Here is a 16,856-nt window from a genome sequence, read left to right as displayed (position 1 = left end):
ATAACATCTTGTCATCTAGTGGCGACAAAGTCCAGCTTATGCCGCTGTGAGCCTCTATTTGAATATTTGTTGCAAATGCTTGTATGCCCTCATTTACAAGCGATTTTAATTACTGTCATTTAATGGAAACAAGTCCCCAGAAAAAGAAAAAGAAGAAAAATGATACAGCAAACCATCTGAAGCAATCCAAGTCCTATGCCTACAGTGACCCAGGTCTACTTTGCTCAAAGAGAACACTGGTACTGCATTCAAACCACAACAGAATCCGTCACTTAACTGACCTCTCTGAATTAAACTGAGGTATGAATCAATTTGAGGTATGAACAGGGAAGGCAAAATGCAATACCAGATTATGAAAATAACCAAAATGGACAAATTTGATGTAGAAGATATGTGGCTTGGATTGCTCCACATCTTTGGTTAAAACATATTAAGAAAAGCCTTTAATTACATCTGTAGTCTGAAGCATTCTAACAGACACCAGTATTCCAGCAATCTTCAAAAGATCTGTAGTGGCAGGAAATTAACGCCATAAAAGTGACGACATCACGGCAGATGGCACAAACAAGAACAGATGAAGTATGCCATGCTTAGGCAACAGCCTTTATTGAGGGTTCAAGTGGCTTCTTCTTTTAAAAAAATGTTTTTTAAAGAAAGAACTACAAAGCATTTACTCTCTGGAAAAATAAACAGCAAAATAAAGAGGGCAAAAAAAAAATGCTATCTCTAAGTTAAAAGATGGGTATGTAAGAAAAACAAATACAGAAAAGTGTGAGAGGGCAGACATTCTTTTAAAAAGTGTCTTGGAATTTTGTTTTTTCATTTTCACTTTAGTTAACGTTTAAATGATCTGAGGATGACAGATATTTTTATATTCATCATTACAAAATGCTAAATTCCACCTTTGGGAAAAAATAAGCCATTTTACTAAAAAACACAATTTTTAAAAAGGTTGAAATAAACAGCCTCCGCGCACCAATGCATACAATATACAGGTTGTGCAGCTAACGTATATTGCATCACTGTTACCAGTATTCAAGCTTAATATTACCGAAAATCTTTTAAAATAGGATTAGACATAATAATACTTGCAGCCGTGTAAAATGCCACTTATGGTTCTTTTACTTGCAATGAAGAATGTTGCCTACAATGTTACTCTAGGACGGGTAATGTAAAATAATACTCCCTCAGGGCTCTGCCCTAAAGTCCAGAATACAAAGGATTTACTGTGATTAAAAACCATACTAGCTTTGCAAATACAATAAATGGTAAATTACAGATAAGGTATAAGAGTAAAGATAGACCAAGATTGTTTACAGAAAGTGACTCATCACAATCAAAATTGTGCTTCTTCTCATTAAATCATCTTTTAAAAATTCTCATGTTATCCCTTTGCTATCTTGCCACCACTTTATAAGAATTCAGTAGTGGGAACAAGAGATGACTGGCATCCATTTTCAAGTGATTCTGTTCTCTTCATGTTCTTATAAAACTATTGTCAGAACTGCTATAAATAGCCAAGGCTTCTGCTGGTACTTCAGCTTACTTTATCTTCAGCATTAAAAATTCACTTTTTCTTTGTTGCTGAGGCAAATTGCAGGTAAAAAAACTAATATGGCTATTTCTTCATATTTTCATATAATGACCCTTTCCCACCCACTGGTATCTACTGATATTGATATACTAAAGAATTTTTGAAATGACAAAGAACATTCGTGACATGTTTGCATATTTTATACACATCAAGTTAGAAGGATGGGTTGTAAGGATGGGATCAAGTCTATGGTGAGGAAAATTATTTTCTTATTTTTTTCCTCTGTGTGTGTGTGTGTGCGTGTGTGTGTGTGTGTGTGTGTGTATGAGTGTGTACATTTTCAGGGATGATTTTGTTTTTCCTCTACATAAATGTTATTCTTTCATGTTCCATGGATACCTTGAGTAGTGGGATATAAATGAAATGGTTGATAGATTTTTTTTTATTTTTTTTTTAGTATATAAAACATTAGTACAAGGCAGGCTAGCATCCTATATGGATACAACCAAAGGTGCATTGTGGTCAAATTGTGGATTTCAGATCAAGTTAAGAAAAATATAGCCTAGTTAATAAGGTCTCTTGGCTTCTGCCACCCAGCGGCAGCCTTTTACAATGAGAAACACATAGCAACTATGCAAGTAAAAGAGAAAAAAATGGATAAGAAATGTCCTACACATGACATAGCAGTGTTGATATTACTGTCTATATCTTCTTTGCTGTGTATGTCAATGCATATGATTGGAGATGAATCGACAGATCTTCACATTCCAAGAGAAGGAAAATCTTTCCTAGACTGAAATATCTTTTAAACAATATATATTGACTTTTTATGGCACTCACTTATTAAAGGGTCTGAAAATTAATCCCTTATAGACAAATATTAGACAAGAGTCATTTTTTTAAATTAAAAAAAAGGGACATAGAGAGGTTCTTTATGGGATTTCTTGAAATGGCTATTAAATCTCTTTATTGAAGAAAAAATAGATGACATACATGCTTTATGCAGAAGTGACATTTGGGGGTCCTGACACACCGGGATTGTTCAACAGTCCTATATTGCTGACAAGATTGTCAAGGGTCAGTTAAAATAATTAAAAACGGATAACAAAGCAACTATCCCTTTTACCTGTTTCCTTCTTGTCTAGCACCCAGTCTTTCACATTTTTCTTCTGTGGGAATTTATAACTTATTCACCAAGTAAATTCCATATCACTTGTTTCTAGGGCCATATTTGCAGGACGTGTGCCCCAACATAGCTTCTCTATTCTGGGCATATTTCTAAAAAGCATATCAAATTCTAGGCTGAAAACCAACCAGATGATTTAGAATATGGGCAAGTTAGGATATGCACTTACTGAATTCCAAGATGCATGGTGAAATGGTGAGATCAGAAAGGGGCCCTGCATTTGATAAAAATGCAAAAAAAAAAAAAAACAAAATAAAAATAGCATGAAAGAAACTAGTATATACAATGGATGTCAGTTGACCCAATAGATTGCTAATGCGTTAAAAACAATTTAGGGTGTTGCAATGTGATATGTTCTGACCCCACAGGCTATCCTTGTGACAGCTGACCTTAAACTTATAAAATGTACGCAGAGTAAAAGAAAACAGAAAGAAAATAGTTACTCAAATGTGCAACTGCACAAATATACCCCCCTCCCGCTATTAAGATAACAAAACTTCTGCTATTACCATAATATTATATATATTAGAAAGCTATACACAAGCATGTTAATTTCACAGATTTTTTTTAAAAGATTCTTAATATTTTATATAATTAGAAATACACATTTCAAAAACAAAACTTCTACAAAGAGAAAACAGTTATCTTGGTTAGCAAAGCATGGAGTTCTTCATGGCTTAGGGTAGTGCTTTCTATACAAAAAGTCCTTTTTGGTTTTTTACAGGACTGTTTAAAATATTAGCGAAGCTATCAAGGGGAAAAAAACACATTTTGGCTTAAGTAAACTACAAAAAGCCACAAATGCTTTGCAAACTCTGTCTTACCTTTTATATGAAAATAAGCAAAATGTAATGTACATATTTTTATATTTTTATTTAATAAGAGATGCAGACCCAGATTTATTTATTTATTTAATTAAATACGTTAGCCCTCCAACGCCACATTTTTTTTTTTTTAATAGGTATGGTCCTCGTTTAATGGTTTTTGATCCTTTTTAATGAGTGCCATACGCCAATGATATGCTTGCAGGTTTGTGAGCATTCTTGGGATGTCAGGTGACCTGGCGTGTTCCTAACATTTACCAATGGCCACCCATTACCGGGTCTGTCCAAGCATCTATACATTTTTCTATATGTTGCATAACAGCTGCTCTCTCTTTCAGTAAAGATCTGCCGCTTTTGGCAAATGTTTCCTTTTGTCTATTTACATGTAAATAACGTTGAACCTGCAACATGACACTATCTATTGTAACATACATTTTGCAAAGGAGCACAACAGTGAAAAGAAGTTAGCCTTAAAATCTATTTTGTACAAGTGTTCTGTTGTACAACTCAAGTGCTAAGCTTATCTCAGCATTTCTGTTTATCTTTATACTGTATCACTGAGGCAATTTAAAAGTACTTTTACAAAACAGAGTACCTGACTTTTTTTTTTTTTCCACACACGGCACATATAATGCATATCGACCCCCCTTCCCCATTAAGGTATAGCACACACACACACTGCAAGAAAAAAAAAAAAAAAAACTATTAAGTAATAATCTGATCATGTTGCCCATCCTTCAGAAAGTCGCATGCGCTTGACTGAGGGACTTTCCCTTTCGTCCGGCGAAGGTCTGGTGAGTCCAATGGGGGAGTGGAATTCGTTCCGGTGATCCTCTCGGTCGCTCCCGTCGTACGAACTGCTACAGCTGCTCAAGCTGTCAACAGGAGATCTCCCCGCCTCGTGGCGCGTGTGTTGTGGGTATCTCGAAGGGGTGGTGGTACGGTCTCTAGGAGGAGAAACAGGTTCTGACTTGATGTTGAGGCTTTGAGTAGAAGGCAGGGAGAGATTTGAACTCTGAGATAAATGAGTGCTAGTGCAAGCTCTGTAGGAGGAAAGGAAACCCAGTTACAGATGAAGGAGGCCTGGAGGCCCCAGGAACTCACAATTACATCAAACATCAGCTTAAAGACTCGCATAGACACCAGAGCATGCCCAGAGTGAAGAGAATGTGCTTGGAAGCACTTAGGGGCATCGCCTTCTTGGAGCGATTTAGGATGCCTTTGTTGATTTGCCCGGTAGCAATTACGGTATTTAACTGGTCCAGGCCTTATGAATCATATTTCCAGTCTTTGACAGGATCCCTAAACATATAGGTTACCATTTCAGAAAGGTTTAAGACACAATGGAAAAAGCATTTTCTGTGTTCATGGAATCTATACCTAGACTAGTTCCAAAATTAAATTTCTAAGCCTTTAGATACAGTGTTTAACTCTGGAAATAGAATTCTTTGATTTACTAACGCTTGTGTTTGAATATTATTTTTAAAAGTTTATTATCGATATAAATATTTTCCCTCCAATTAATAAGTATACAGTCTTCAGAGAAAGTGAAGGGACTTCAAATTTTAAATGACTAGAACTCAAATGCTACACAATAACTATATCTGGTAAAAAGCGTGGGAGAATGGAAAAAAGGGACAGGGGGAGGGAAATTGAAAATGATCTGCAGAAAGTTTAAATGTTGATTTTTAAAACAGACCTTCTACTCCATTAAAATTGTTAAGTAATTTGACTTTCTTCCTCCTTTTGCAGTTAAGTGAGATGCAAATACTCTTTATTTTCCACAATTACCTCAATTGTATTAATGTTAGTCACTCCCTGAGGGGGTACTTAGGCTATCACTCCTCTTATTTACCATAGGTATTTAGTTGATAAACCTGGCGTTGCTGACAAGAAGGATGTAGTGTGATTTTACTGTGTTTATAATCCTTAATCCTCATATATTCCCAAAGAGAATAACTTGTCCTCCTTCCAAAATCTGAGAGAATTTAGATACTTGGAATTCTAGAGAAAAAAGCATGAAGCCCTTAAGTGTAGATCAGCAATCACAATGACTTTGATCAGGATAAACCATAGTAACATTGCTGGCATCAATTTTAAGATGCTTTTACTCTTCTTACACTCTAATTACACTGATTTCCACAGCCAGAGTCAGCATTACTTGACCGTTATTGTCAAGAGAGTATGGTACTCTCTTTTACTGAGAAAGAATCCCAGTAAAGAATTATCTATACAGACACACCCATTTTAAACAAAGGAAAGCCAGCCTGCTTACTAATATATGTAATTACGCTGCTTTCCAGGGGAGAGAATTAGTTGGCACTAACGATGTCGTTATGAGCAGTGAGGGAAAGAGCATATATTTCAGAAAAAAAAGTGGAGTAACTTGGGGCTGGCTTTTTGGGAGATGCAATTACAAACTCAAGATGTATAGAGATATAAAATTAGTCAGAAATGAGTTTATCTTTGAGTGATGTTTTATACAAAAGCACCACCTACTGGCAAAGAATTACTTTCCTTCTCCTATTAATAAACAGATGAGCTAATGTAGAGAATAGTATAAAGGAGAATTATTTGTTTCCTTAATAAGTGTTTCTTTCTCTAGCTTTTATGATCTTATATAATCAAAGTAGTGTTAGCATTTACATCAAGAAACTACACTGCGTATATATAATTTTCAAACACCTGTTTATATTTGGAGCTATTTATTTGTAGCTAATTATTTTATAGTCTATATTAGTTTACTAATTTTTCGACGTTTTAATTAAATAAGCCTTGTTAAAATGGGCAGAGGGAACACCTGTATTTCAAAAGGATCCTTAATGGTAGACTATTTTATCTTGGTTCGAAGTTGCTTAGTAATTCATTTTGATGTTAGAGGAAATCATCTTTTGATTTCTGGAATAAGGAATTTTCCTGGCTCTAAGAAGGACTATTTCACTAAAATTTAATTAAATGCTTCTACTATGAATCACACAACTGTTTAATAATGAATATGAATTAGGAGACTGAAAATAAAAAGTCAATAAATGTTTTTGCTTGCCCTTTGACATACAGATTGTGTTTTCACAGGGAAAGTAACAGAAAATTAGAAAAAAAATTGGTGAGTTGGACAGTATAGGCAATTAATCTAGATAAAGTAAGGAAAAATAATACAATCAAAATGCTGTTTCTTTAATATAGTTTTTGGAAGCTGCTTTATTCACCTCTTTTCTTCATCCCCTATGTTAACTGCGCTGTATAGGTTTAGCTAGGTATCTTCCCCATCAAAGATGTAACAATTATTATTATCTCTTTCTACAAACAGACTAGCTTAAATTTATCTTTTGGTGGAATTTCATTTGACACTGAAAACACACATGAAGCCTTTTGAGTAGTTCTGGGGACTAAATTCACAGTAGTGAAATATAAGTGATATCTTAGATTCAGCTTCATTATACTGTGACGTAGGATACAAAATAGAATGGCTAGTGTTGGTCAACAAAGAAGTATTTTCTTGAAAAGAAAAAAAAACAGCATTAAAATTGTATGCTAGGTTCAGATATAAGCATATTTGTCTACTTGTTCTCAAGGACAAAATATAGATATAAATAATTATAGACCTGGATAATTGTGAAATAATTCATGTGTGTGGGCGGGTGATAAGAGGAGGGTGGGGAGACGGAAGCCAGATATGCAAGCTGCCCATATCAAGTCCTCTATGCAAATTTTCATCTATTACAGATGCCTTTGAATTGGGAAAGCTCCTACCCTTTCCCATAATTGTTCAGAAATCAAACATGACTGGATAGTTTTATTCAAGTTTTTTACTGCCTCCGCCTAGAAATTAGACTATCAAACTATATTTAACCCAACCTTTTATAAGTCGTCTCTACTCAGAGTTATCTCTCTCAGTATGTACTGAACACCCACGTCAACAAAGATGACGTATGGAAATGCTTCCAGAAAACAGGTTGCCTTTTTTATAGGTGGTAGTTTAGAAAAACACTAAAACTTAGTGTAACACTAAATCAAATATTAGTGTTCAAAGGACTTTCTTTAACTCTTGATGGCAAGTTCTGCTGTCAGCCATCTCTCTCCCTACAGCAGATCAATTTGTGCTGCTTACTTAGCTTCGTTAGGTGGAATCAGATACTAGGTGGTTTTTAACAGTATAGCTTTGAAGACTTAAAGCTTCAAAGCACAAAATGAACTCTTTTCCATGGACAAAATATAAATTCTATTTATAGTTTTGCAATTTTGAGAAAGAATTGTGGTAACCATCTTGGGCGGCTGGGGATATCTACTTGGGTGGAGCTGAAATGTATTCCATTCTGCTATGAATATTCTTCCTAACCAAAAGAATGTGAGTCCGCAACACAAATCTATGAAATTGGATGGGAAAATGTATTCATTCTTTTTTAATTGATTTACACTGTAAAGAATTAAGGATGCTCGTGTAAATTATTTTACATAAGTATTGCAACTTGGGATTTTTTTTTAACAAAACTGTTTAATATTTAATGGTGTGAACATGAGGTGGTCCATGTGAAGGAACTCCTTTTAAAAAGTTACTCTGTGTGTGACTGTGAGAGAGAAAGTGTGGGTGTGAAGCAGAGAGAAAGGAGGGCCAACAGTGGACAGACTGGAAGGGTCTTTCCATTGATTTGAGGGGTAAGGGAACTGATTAAGTGCAATTAAAACTTACAAACAAAACTAAGAGTCAAATTAAGCACAACGAAATTCAGCGTTGAAAGAAACAGCTGAACAAAATGCTTCATCTTTAGCTGTTGTAATTCAGTTCCTTTCTAGTCTAGGGCTGTCATTCCTTTCTCATTTACTGAAACCTCTATTATGGGCAGCAGAGAATTAGATTTATCCTTTGTAAAGGAAAAGGTTTTAAAATTGTGGTACAGTTAAAAATATGTAAATAAATATGTGTTTATACGTAAAAATGTAAATTATCAGGTACTACTGAAAACAAAAAAAGCCACATTCAGGGAAAATAATACGGCTTTTGACACTGATAATTTTTAGGGAAATCTAGCCCTTTAATAGATGAATTTTGTGAAAAAAGGAGAAATAAGCAGTTATGTTTATTTTTGACAAGAATCATGTTCAGTGGATCCCCTGCTAAGCCACAGCAGTAGATATTTTGTACAAAATATGTATACCTGTACATATTTTTTAGTTTCCTGGATCGTATTATGTGCTTGGTGATAATTACCTGAAAAAGTTCCCATAATTAATGTCTACTTGAATAGTTAACATTCCAGAGAAAATTTAAGTGTCTTAAAAAGATAAAACTCTGTTGCTGATCAATACGTAATGTATCTTCAAAGTTAACTATCTTTCAAGAAAGCAGAGCAACAGTGTCATATGAATTTATCTTACTATTTAACTGAAAGGTCAGATTTTCAATGACAGTGGTTAGTGAGTAGGATGAACATAAGCAAACAGTGTATGGGTGAATATTTCATAATCAGATCACTAATATGTGCTAAATCAGTGTCATCTGAACGCTGGTGGGTGGGGAGAGAGAGAGCACCAACAGATGTAAGAGAAACAAAATTGTGGTATAAATCAGTGACTTTTATACTAATCAGTGTTTCATTCTCACTATCTCCTTAGAAATGTGGATGTAGAACTAGATAACTAATACAGCTAACTGATTAACAGTAACCAGATGGCTCAGCAGAAAACTAAAAGTGGACTACGCATATGGAATGTTTTTAAAATATAAAAGCTTGTTATCTTTAAATATTTTATATTCTCCTGGTATTTTCTTTTGAAGATTAATTGCAATTTTGGAGTTATTAAACTTACAGTCAGGATTTCAGTTTATGTTTTAAGCTTTTTTTAAAAAAATGGTTTGTTTTATATGAAGTAGTGTGAATTGTGAATTCAGAGCTTTTAAAGGTTTGAACGTTTCCATAGGTAAGTAACAGGAGTAATTTCTACGATAAAGACATATCTTAAAACTACCACAAGGGGGCAGAAAGACACATCCTCTGACTTCATAAAACAAAAATTATTTTTATACCCATATTTAGGTAATTAGTATTATATGCACTAATTAGTATTATATACATATGTTTTCCTACAATATCTGTAAATACACAACTATACTATGAGTACATTATAAATACATGAAGCCTGTGTATCAATTGACTAGTTGGTCCTATGTGTATTGAGATACCATTAGCATAAACTATATGGTTTATTTTAAAAGAGAAAGATTCTCAAATATCTCAAAAATTAAGCTTATACTATAAATGCCTTCTTATGTCCCACATGAACTGTGTGCAAACTAAATAAAAATTCTATCACTGATAGCAGTGGAAACAAAGGTAGTCTAAAACAATAAGAATTTACCTCATTATTACAGAGCTCGCTGTCCTCTTAAAAAATGAGTATATAAGATTTAAGCTACTTGAAAAGTATTGATGTGAAAATTATACTTGGATTTCAATAAAGTAGAATTTTATATCCGCGAATGGGATACTAAAGCATCTATTTAGAGGTTGCCATTTGTTATTTAAAATGTATTCTAAAATTATGTTATAAAAATAGTATTGCTTACCCCAATTGACTGAGGGCAGATGGTGGCATGTTATGTAGGTGTTGCTGTTGCCAGCCAGTCACTGAACCAAGGTGAAGAGCGCTGGCGGTGTTAAACCCAGACAGAGATGACAGGTCTGCACTACTCAGAGAGTACTCTAGATTAAAGAATAAAACAACAAGGGAAAATATTAAATTTAGAAAACATCAAATGGTAAATAAACAAACATTTTCAATTTCTTAAATATTCTATTAGGATTATTGTTATTATACTTTTTTAATTTTAGGGAGGGGGAGATAAAGCATCAGTGATAATTTTAAAAGAAATATACTGTAAGCCAAAAATAACTATTCCATGAATGCTTTGAAGTAGCGTACGCTGCAATTCTAGTTTATGAGAACTACAATCTAGTATAAAAGTATGTATATATTTGATGATGCAGAAATGTTAAACAATCCTGAGAAAGTGAGCTTTTTATCACATCAAAGAAATAGCTCAATTTTCTTGAAATTGTTCCGTATTTTGAACTCAGGTTGGGTAAATAAAACTTTCAGTCAATTAAGAAAGAAAAACGTGGATATTCACTTTGCCTTAGTAAGGAATGGGTAATGTGGCAGTGCTGTGGACAGCGCAAATACTAAATAAAGCTTCCTAATAGAGTAAAAGATAACTTTTTAATCTTGCTTTTCAATGAAAACTATTTAGTGTACTAATTGCACATGACAAAGTTACTCACCGGTACCATATGTTGTTGAAATGGCTGATGGATATCCTCCCATTCCTTGTCCTGGTAAAGTAGGAGTTGCTACGGAAACCACTGGGGTAGCCAATGACTGAGCCGACTGGGAGTTATTTATCCTTTGATTCTTTTAAAGTAAATAAAAAGACATTACTGACGGAATTTTTTTAAAAGTTAAAAATATTAGATTTCAGCATTAGTTTTACACATAGAGAGATCACTTGGTACAAATCTCATGAAATTAATCATTTAACATGTGTCTCTATGAACTCTGCCAACCCTATCATTTACAATCCTTCAAGAGACCAGCTGTTGCCATAGTAACCCATTACATCAGTATCTCCTAGGCAACTGAACTAGTAACAAGTACCATAGCTTTATTATGGGTAAAAACAGACTATGTTGAAAACTGATGAAATATGTATACTGTACTTCCATTGTTTCAGTTTTTATTCAAATGCAAATTTTTAAAAAAATTAAAATCAACCGTGGTAGTTTCCATGTTCAGTTCTACATGCAGCAGAGAGCAATTAAGTAGAGGCTCATGTTATATTCTGACCAGCAGGTGGTGCTCTGACCACTTTGTTCAGATTCTTCTAAACTTCCCTCAAACTAGATGGCAAAGCAGCTAATGCGAATATTTAACTCCTTATAGTAAAGAGATAAAGGATCCATCACATAAAATCATGAGAATTTAATTCCTAGAGGAAATATTTTAGTTTTATATAATAAAAGAATTTTTTTGTGTGTTTGAATTTTACGATAAATTGTCCTAAAATATTGAAAATAGAAAAAATATTGAAACATAAAAAAAAAACCTGACATTCTTTTCACCTGTGAGTGATACCAGAAATTAATGGTATTTAAACATAATCAATGGTGACATACTGTGATGACTTATTGCCAATATCTTTCAATTGCATCAAAGCTACCACCTCTACTTATAAGTAGTTTTGCACATGCCATTTAAGGGACGCGGTCTCACCACTTACCAAAAGCAGGTCGACATCCTCAGACTGAGAGCATGCGGAAGGAGTTTTATTAATTAGTGTCCATAAATATTTATAATTGGGCAAAATCTTTTCAACAAAAGGAAAAGCATCTTCCGATAGACACAACAGTTTAAACAGTTTTAAAACCCAGACTCCAAAGATAAATCCTTACAAAGACATTCTTTGTTTCCCTTAATGAGCTGTTTGTCTCAAATGTGAAGACAATCTATCCAGTTTTCTGCCCAGGTCAGTGTCTCAATGTTCATTATTTCATCACCCCATTTTGAAAAAAAAAAAAAAAGACTGTACTTTGAAACCCCACTTGCTGGAGGACGGGGAGCTACACCTCACTGCCAGAGAGGGACCTAACTGACCCAGCACAGATTCCCTGGGACAGCAGCAGTTTTAAGGGACCTGGAATAAATCTGTTGATAGAGGTGGCCGGCCATGTGCGGCCCACACTGCTTGGCTGTTGCCCTGTAGAAGGTTATATTTATCAGACCCAGTTTTTACTGAAGGGAATGTTGCATATTATGTGATTTTTTTTGGTTGATATTCAGAATTAATCTGCACTGTGCCATAATAAGCTAATCAGCTCGCAGGACTGTTTTACCCTGAAGCTTGCCACAGAGCAGAGAAAAAAAAAAGAAAGAAAGAAATGTGTGTGCAGAATGATCTAAATTTGTCTACTGAATCTTAGTTTTAAATGTTCTTGCTCTTTAGCAAAGCTAATTTGTAGAACACGGATTTAAGTCTCTTTGTTGTTGAATTTGGCCCCACAATATTATCTTCATCTTAGTAGGCTCTGGAGATGTAATCTCTATTTAAAATTTCTTGTTATTTTTCTTAGACATGTTACAATTTTCTTAATGTAAAATATAACCTTTGTTCTTAAAATGCCTAGAATTTTAACACAATTTGCTTTTGAGAGATAGTTATTTTCATGAAGTACATATGTAGAAAGATGAACTGAGGCAGTGCACAGGCGTGTGATTTATCAGTTATCGTTGCAATACATCTAAGAAAGGAGTTACTAATTAACAGGAGAAAGTTCATTTAGAAATTACGGAAAGTATTTTCTCACTGTCAGCAAGTTGAGGACATAAATATTGTAAAAATATTATTTATGAAGTACCTCATTACCTATTATTACTTTGCTTATGGGACGCAAAGATTGACCGATGGTGGTGTCTGATTTTTTTCCAACTATAAATAGAAAGCCTTAAAAGAAAATGTTTTTCTTGTCCCAGAACACCAACCTAGTGAAGATCACTAGATGTTTTTTTGTTTGCTTTTAAACACAGAAAAGGGAAATGCAAACTAGTTACCAGAAATAATAGCTAAATACAAACAAGGCTCTGTCAGTGCCACTGATGTGTTAATTTTCTGGGAGAATGTAAGTAATTCATCAAGTTAGACAAACACAAAAACAACAGAACATATACAAAACATTATCAATATTTATTTAAAATGTAGTTTTGTATTACCACTGATGGCATCGTGTTCTTGCTGCCTGGTGGAATAAGAACTCGGAGATCTGGTTTACGGTTATTCATTCCTAAATTCATTGGGGGAGGAGATTTTGCTTGCATATTCTTGTTCAAGTTACCAGGTGAGACCAGCAGACCTGGTGAGTTTCGGGGATTGCCATACCCATTCCCTGTTAACAGAAAACAATAAAGCACTCAGGAAGAAATCTAGGTCAAATATGTTTCTGAAGAATACACAACATGAGAATAAAAACAAGAGCTTAATGGTAAGACATACATTGCAAAGCCAAAGGATGACTGATTTAACCTCCATGGGACGAGTAACCCAATTAATTATTTAACAGTCCTCTGAAGGAAGATTGAAAACTTTTTATGAGAAGAGAGCCAATACACATTATCTTGCTCAGAAATCAGGATATACTTTTTTTTTTCCTGTCAAAAATATTCAGGAAGAAAGTCAGACAGTAGTTCAGGGTCTAAGAAAAGCACAGGACTGGTCCTGTACTTTAATTGACTAGCTTGGTGGAGGCCTGGCTGGGGTGACTCACTCTTTCAGTTCATTGGTTTGGGTTTTATTTTGTGTGTCTGTGTCCTTAGATGAAGAAAGGGCATACTAGCAAGACTGTAATTTCTAGGACATGCAGGAGGAGGGGAAGCCGCTTACACATTTTGCTGTTCTGTTCCGCTTTTCTCTGAGTGAATTCTCTCCATGGTTTTTCTTCCATCTGGTTTGCCCTCTTCTCTAAGTTCAGTGTATAACCCTGAAGACTTGCTTTCCTGCTCACAAAGAACTTCAGAAAGCAAGACTCCTTCCCTGGAGCTGAAACGAAGTGATGATGCCTCTACTAAAGTGCTGATTCACCAAGGGACAGGAATAACCATTAAACCGGAAGACTGAAAGGGTTTCCTTAGGTCTCTGATATTCAGCACCCTGCTAACAGAGAAGTGGATATCCCAAGGTATCCGTTTTTCATATTTCAAAATATGACCAAGAGTGCTAGGGAAGAGCTGATTACAAATGCCAGCAGAGCTGGCACAAGAGCGGACTCAGTGAGACATCTGCTGACTTCCTCCACTGCCTCTGATGGGAGAATAAGAGAAACCAACTACCTGATTCTACAATTCTTGCTAGAAACTAGACAGTTGTTTTCTGACACTTTCTAAAGCAGACAGTCAAACCTCTTTGTTATTGTCATCATTACAAAACACAAGTATCTATTACCCCTGCATGAATGAGATTGTATGCTACCAGTGAGGACGCACTTTGAAAAGCTCTGAAATCTCTTTGTGGTGATCCAATATATGCTCATGGAAGACATAAAGACCAGTACAAGGCAGTGTACGGTGAGGTGCCTGCAGAGTAATCCAGATTGAGTGTTACTGAGTTTCCAAGAGAGAAGAGGTTATCCCATAAAAGATTCACGGAAGAGGCGGGAATTGAGGGCCTTGAAGAAAGAAAGGCCCTAGGAAGATATTCCAGGCTTGTGACTGGGCGATAGGAAAGGGCTGAGGTCGGAATTTACAGAGCATGGTAAGGAGCACGGAGAGGAACCTGTTTAGAAGGGGTCCCAGAAAAGAGAGGGGTGTCAGAGACTCTGGAGGCATGCAGAGGTGGGGCTGTGGAGATCTTGAATTGCAGGCTGAAATGCCTTGGGTTTATATGGCGGAAATGAAAGTTTCAGAGGAGAGGTATGACACACCTCTAAGTGGTCAGAAAGATCTACTGGCATTGCTATACTCAGGAATTAGTAAGGCCTGCTAGGGTAGACCTGTCTGGAGACCACCTGGACGGCCTGAGTTAGAGGCCATGAGGAACAGGGAAGGCAGAGCAAAGGGTATATTTCAGGAGATATTTATGGGAACATCTTTAGAAGCAAAATATATTTGAGGCACATTGCATAAAGCACATTTGTTCTTCATATTCCATTCATTAACCTGTCTCATTGCATGCATGAATAAACAGGCTGTGTATATAACAAATAACTACAAGGTAAGTCTGTCAATTGGATCATAAATAAACCTATTCTAGCTCCCGGCGTTAAAAAAAAAAAACAACTGGACACCCCCAAAACATGTATTGAGCACACGGGAGTCACTTTAGAAATGTTGGTTGAATCTGAATATAAATTCCCTTCTATAATAAAACTTCTGGAAAATTAGCCAAATTCTCTAAAGCTAGATAAATGTTACAAAAGCCAAAATTTTCTTGACGGTAAATTCGGACAGTACTCTGTGGCAAAAGCTGTTACATGAAACAATGCATTTTACCTTTTCTCAGTGAAGAGAAAACAAACAAAAGAGAGTATGTTCACTTTAAAGAGAAATGCTTGACAAAAAGGAGTTTGATATTTAATATGTCATCCTGAGTCATCGTGAATATGTTATGAACTTAGTTTGAATTAATAGATTCTACTGGATAAAAAGGGAATGAGAACATCAAGGCAAAATCTGCACTATACTTTCCTGTCAGCTGAAGGTCAGATGGACAGACACACTGAAGACATATGTCACTTATCTAGTAAGCCTGTGTGAGATCTGGTTTATATAAACAATCAAATGGAAAATTAGCTGGGTAATTTCAAAAGAAGGGGGAAAAAAATGTCAGTTAAGCAGTGCAATGAAGCTTGAATAGATCAGAAGAAACTAAAACCCCAGCTCGGTAGATGCCGATACTGGTCTGCATGGAGGAGTTATTTTGCTAAAAGGAAGTAAAACCGCTTTGTGAAATGTGTTGTCCTGTGATATGACGAGCACTGGGCCAGTGTGCGAAAATGGAAATGCTTCACAGAGGCGCTGAGAAAAGTTTTTTTTTTTTTTTTTGTTATTTTTTTTTCTAGCATTTTCTACAGTAAACTCTCTGAGAAATTCCGACAAAGCTTATGTCTTTTTGCCCACATTTTAAATAGTGATTCAGGGCAGCAGTCGGGAAAAACAAAGTAAACATACATTATAGTTTTTCATTCAATAAATACCTCAAAACTAAAAAATTGATTTTAAAAGCCTTCTATTTTTCTCTTGGAATATTTCCTGTTATTTGGAAATGATGCCATTTTAGAAGATTAGTCACATATTTTTAAGGTGTTTACATATTGAAATGTAAAATATTTTGAACCATGATGACACTTGTTAAATTCATATTTTTAGAGATAAAGTTATTTTAAAGAACAAATAAATTCTGCCTTTTGCTAGTGAATTTCTGCTGTTTTTAGCATACTGTGCCAACTAGCATTTTGGAGCCGTATAATAACCATTTCTGTTTCCAGCCACCAAATTGTTATTCTTTGGGCATAATATAGATTCAGGAATGCAAGACTGTGGATCCTAAACCAGTGATATAGAAACCTATCATTTGAAAATCAATGATGAATACATGCGTGTGGTTTACTGCTAAGAAGAGCCTGCATTTAAACCGGCTGGGGAACCACAGCCTCCTCCTCACTCAGAACGCCGCGGCCAGTGTCGAGCCTGCTGTCCCACCTTACGATAAATTCACCAAAGAGAATGGTCGCATTTAAATTCAGGGGTCCGGGAGGTGGGAAACACCACCTCT

At 35.4% G+C, this 16,856-nt stretch overlaps 1 protein-coding gene across 18 annotated transcripts in view; it reads right to left on the bottom strand.

Annotated features, from left to right (window-relative positions):
- Nucleotides 1–589: 589 nt before the first annotated feature.
- MEF2C (myocyte enhancer factor 2C) overlaps nucleotides 590–16,856 on the bottom strand; it is a 168,418-nt gene continuing 152,151 nt past the window's right edge. For 12 of the 18 annotated variants that reach the window (XM_074383821.1, XM_074383827.1, XM_074383833.1 and 9 more), the window contains 5 exons: nucleotides 13,304–13,476; nucleotides 11,817–11,840; nucleotides 10,822–10,951; nucleotides 10,107–10,242; nucleotides 590–4,587 (listed from right to left, as the gene is read on the bottom strand). In XM_074383821.1, coding sequence (XP_074239922.1) covers nucleotides 4,266–4,587; nucleotides 10,107–10,242; nucleotides 10,822–10,951; nucleotides 11,817–11,840; nucleotides 13,304–13,476 — 785 coding nt within the window. In that variant the 3' untranslated portion in view covers nucleotides 590–4,265. The remainder of the gene's footprint in view (nucleotides 4,588–10,106; nucleotides 10,243–10,821; nucleotides 10,952–11,816; nucleotides 11,841–13,303; nucleotides 13,477–16,856) is intronic. The other 6 variants (XM_074383874.1, XM_010340552.3, XM_010340554.3 and 3 more) reach the window with 3 other exon arrangements.

Source organism: Saimiri boliviensis, chromosome 1 (genome assembly GCF_048565385.1).
Source record: "Saimiri boliviensis isolate mSaiBol1 chromosome 1, mSaiBol1.pri, whole genome shotgun sequence".
NCBI lineage: Eukaryota > Metazoa > Chordata > Mammalia > Primates > Cebidae > Saimiri > Saimiri boliviensis.
This window is presented reverse-complemented; position numbering and strand designations above follow the sequence as displayed.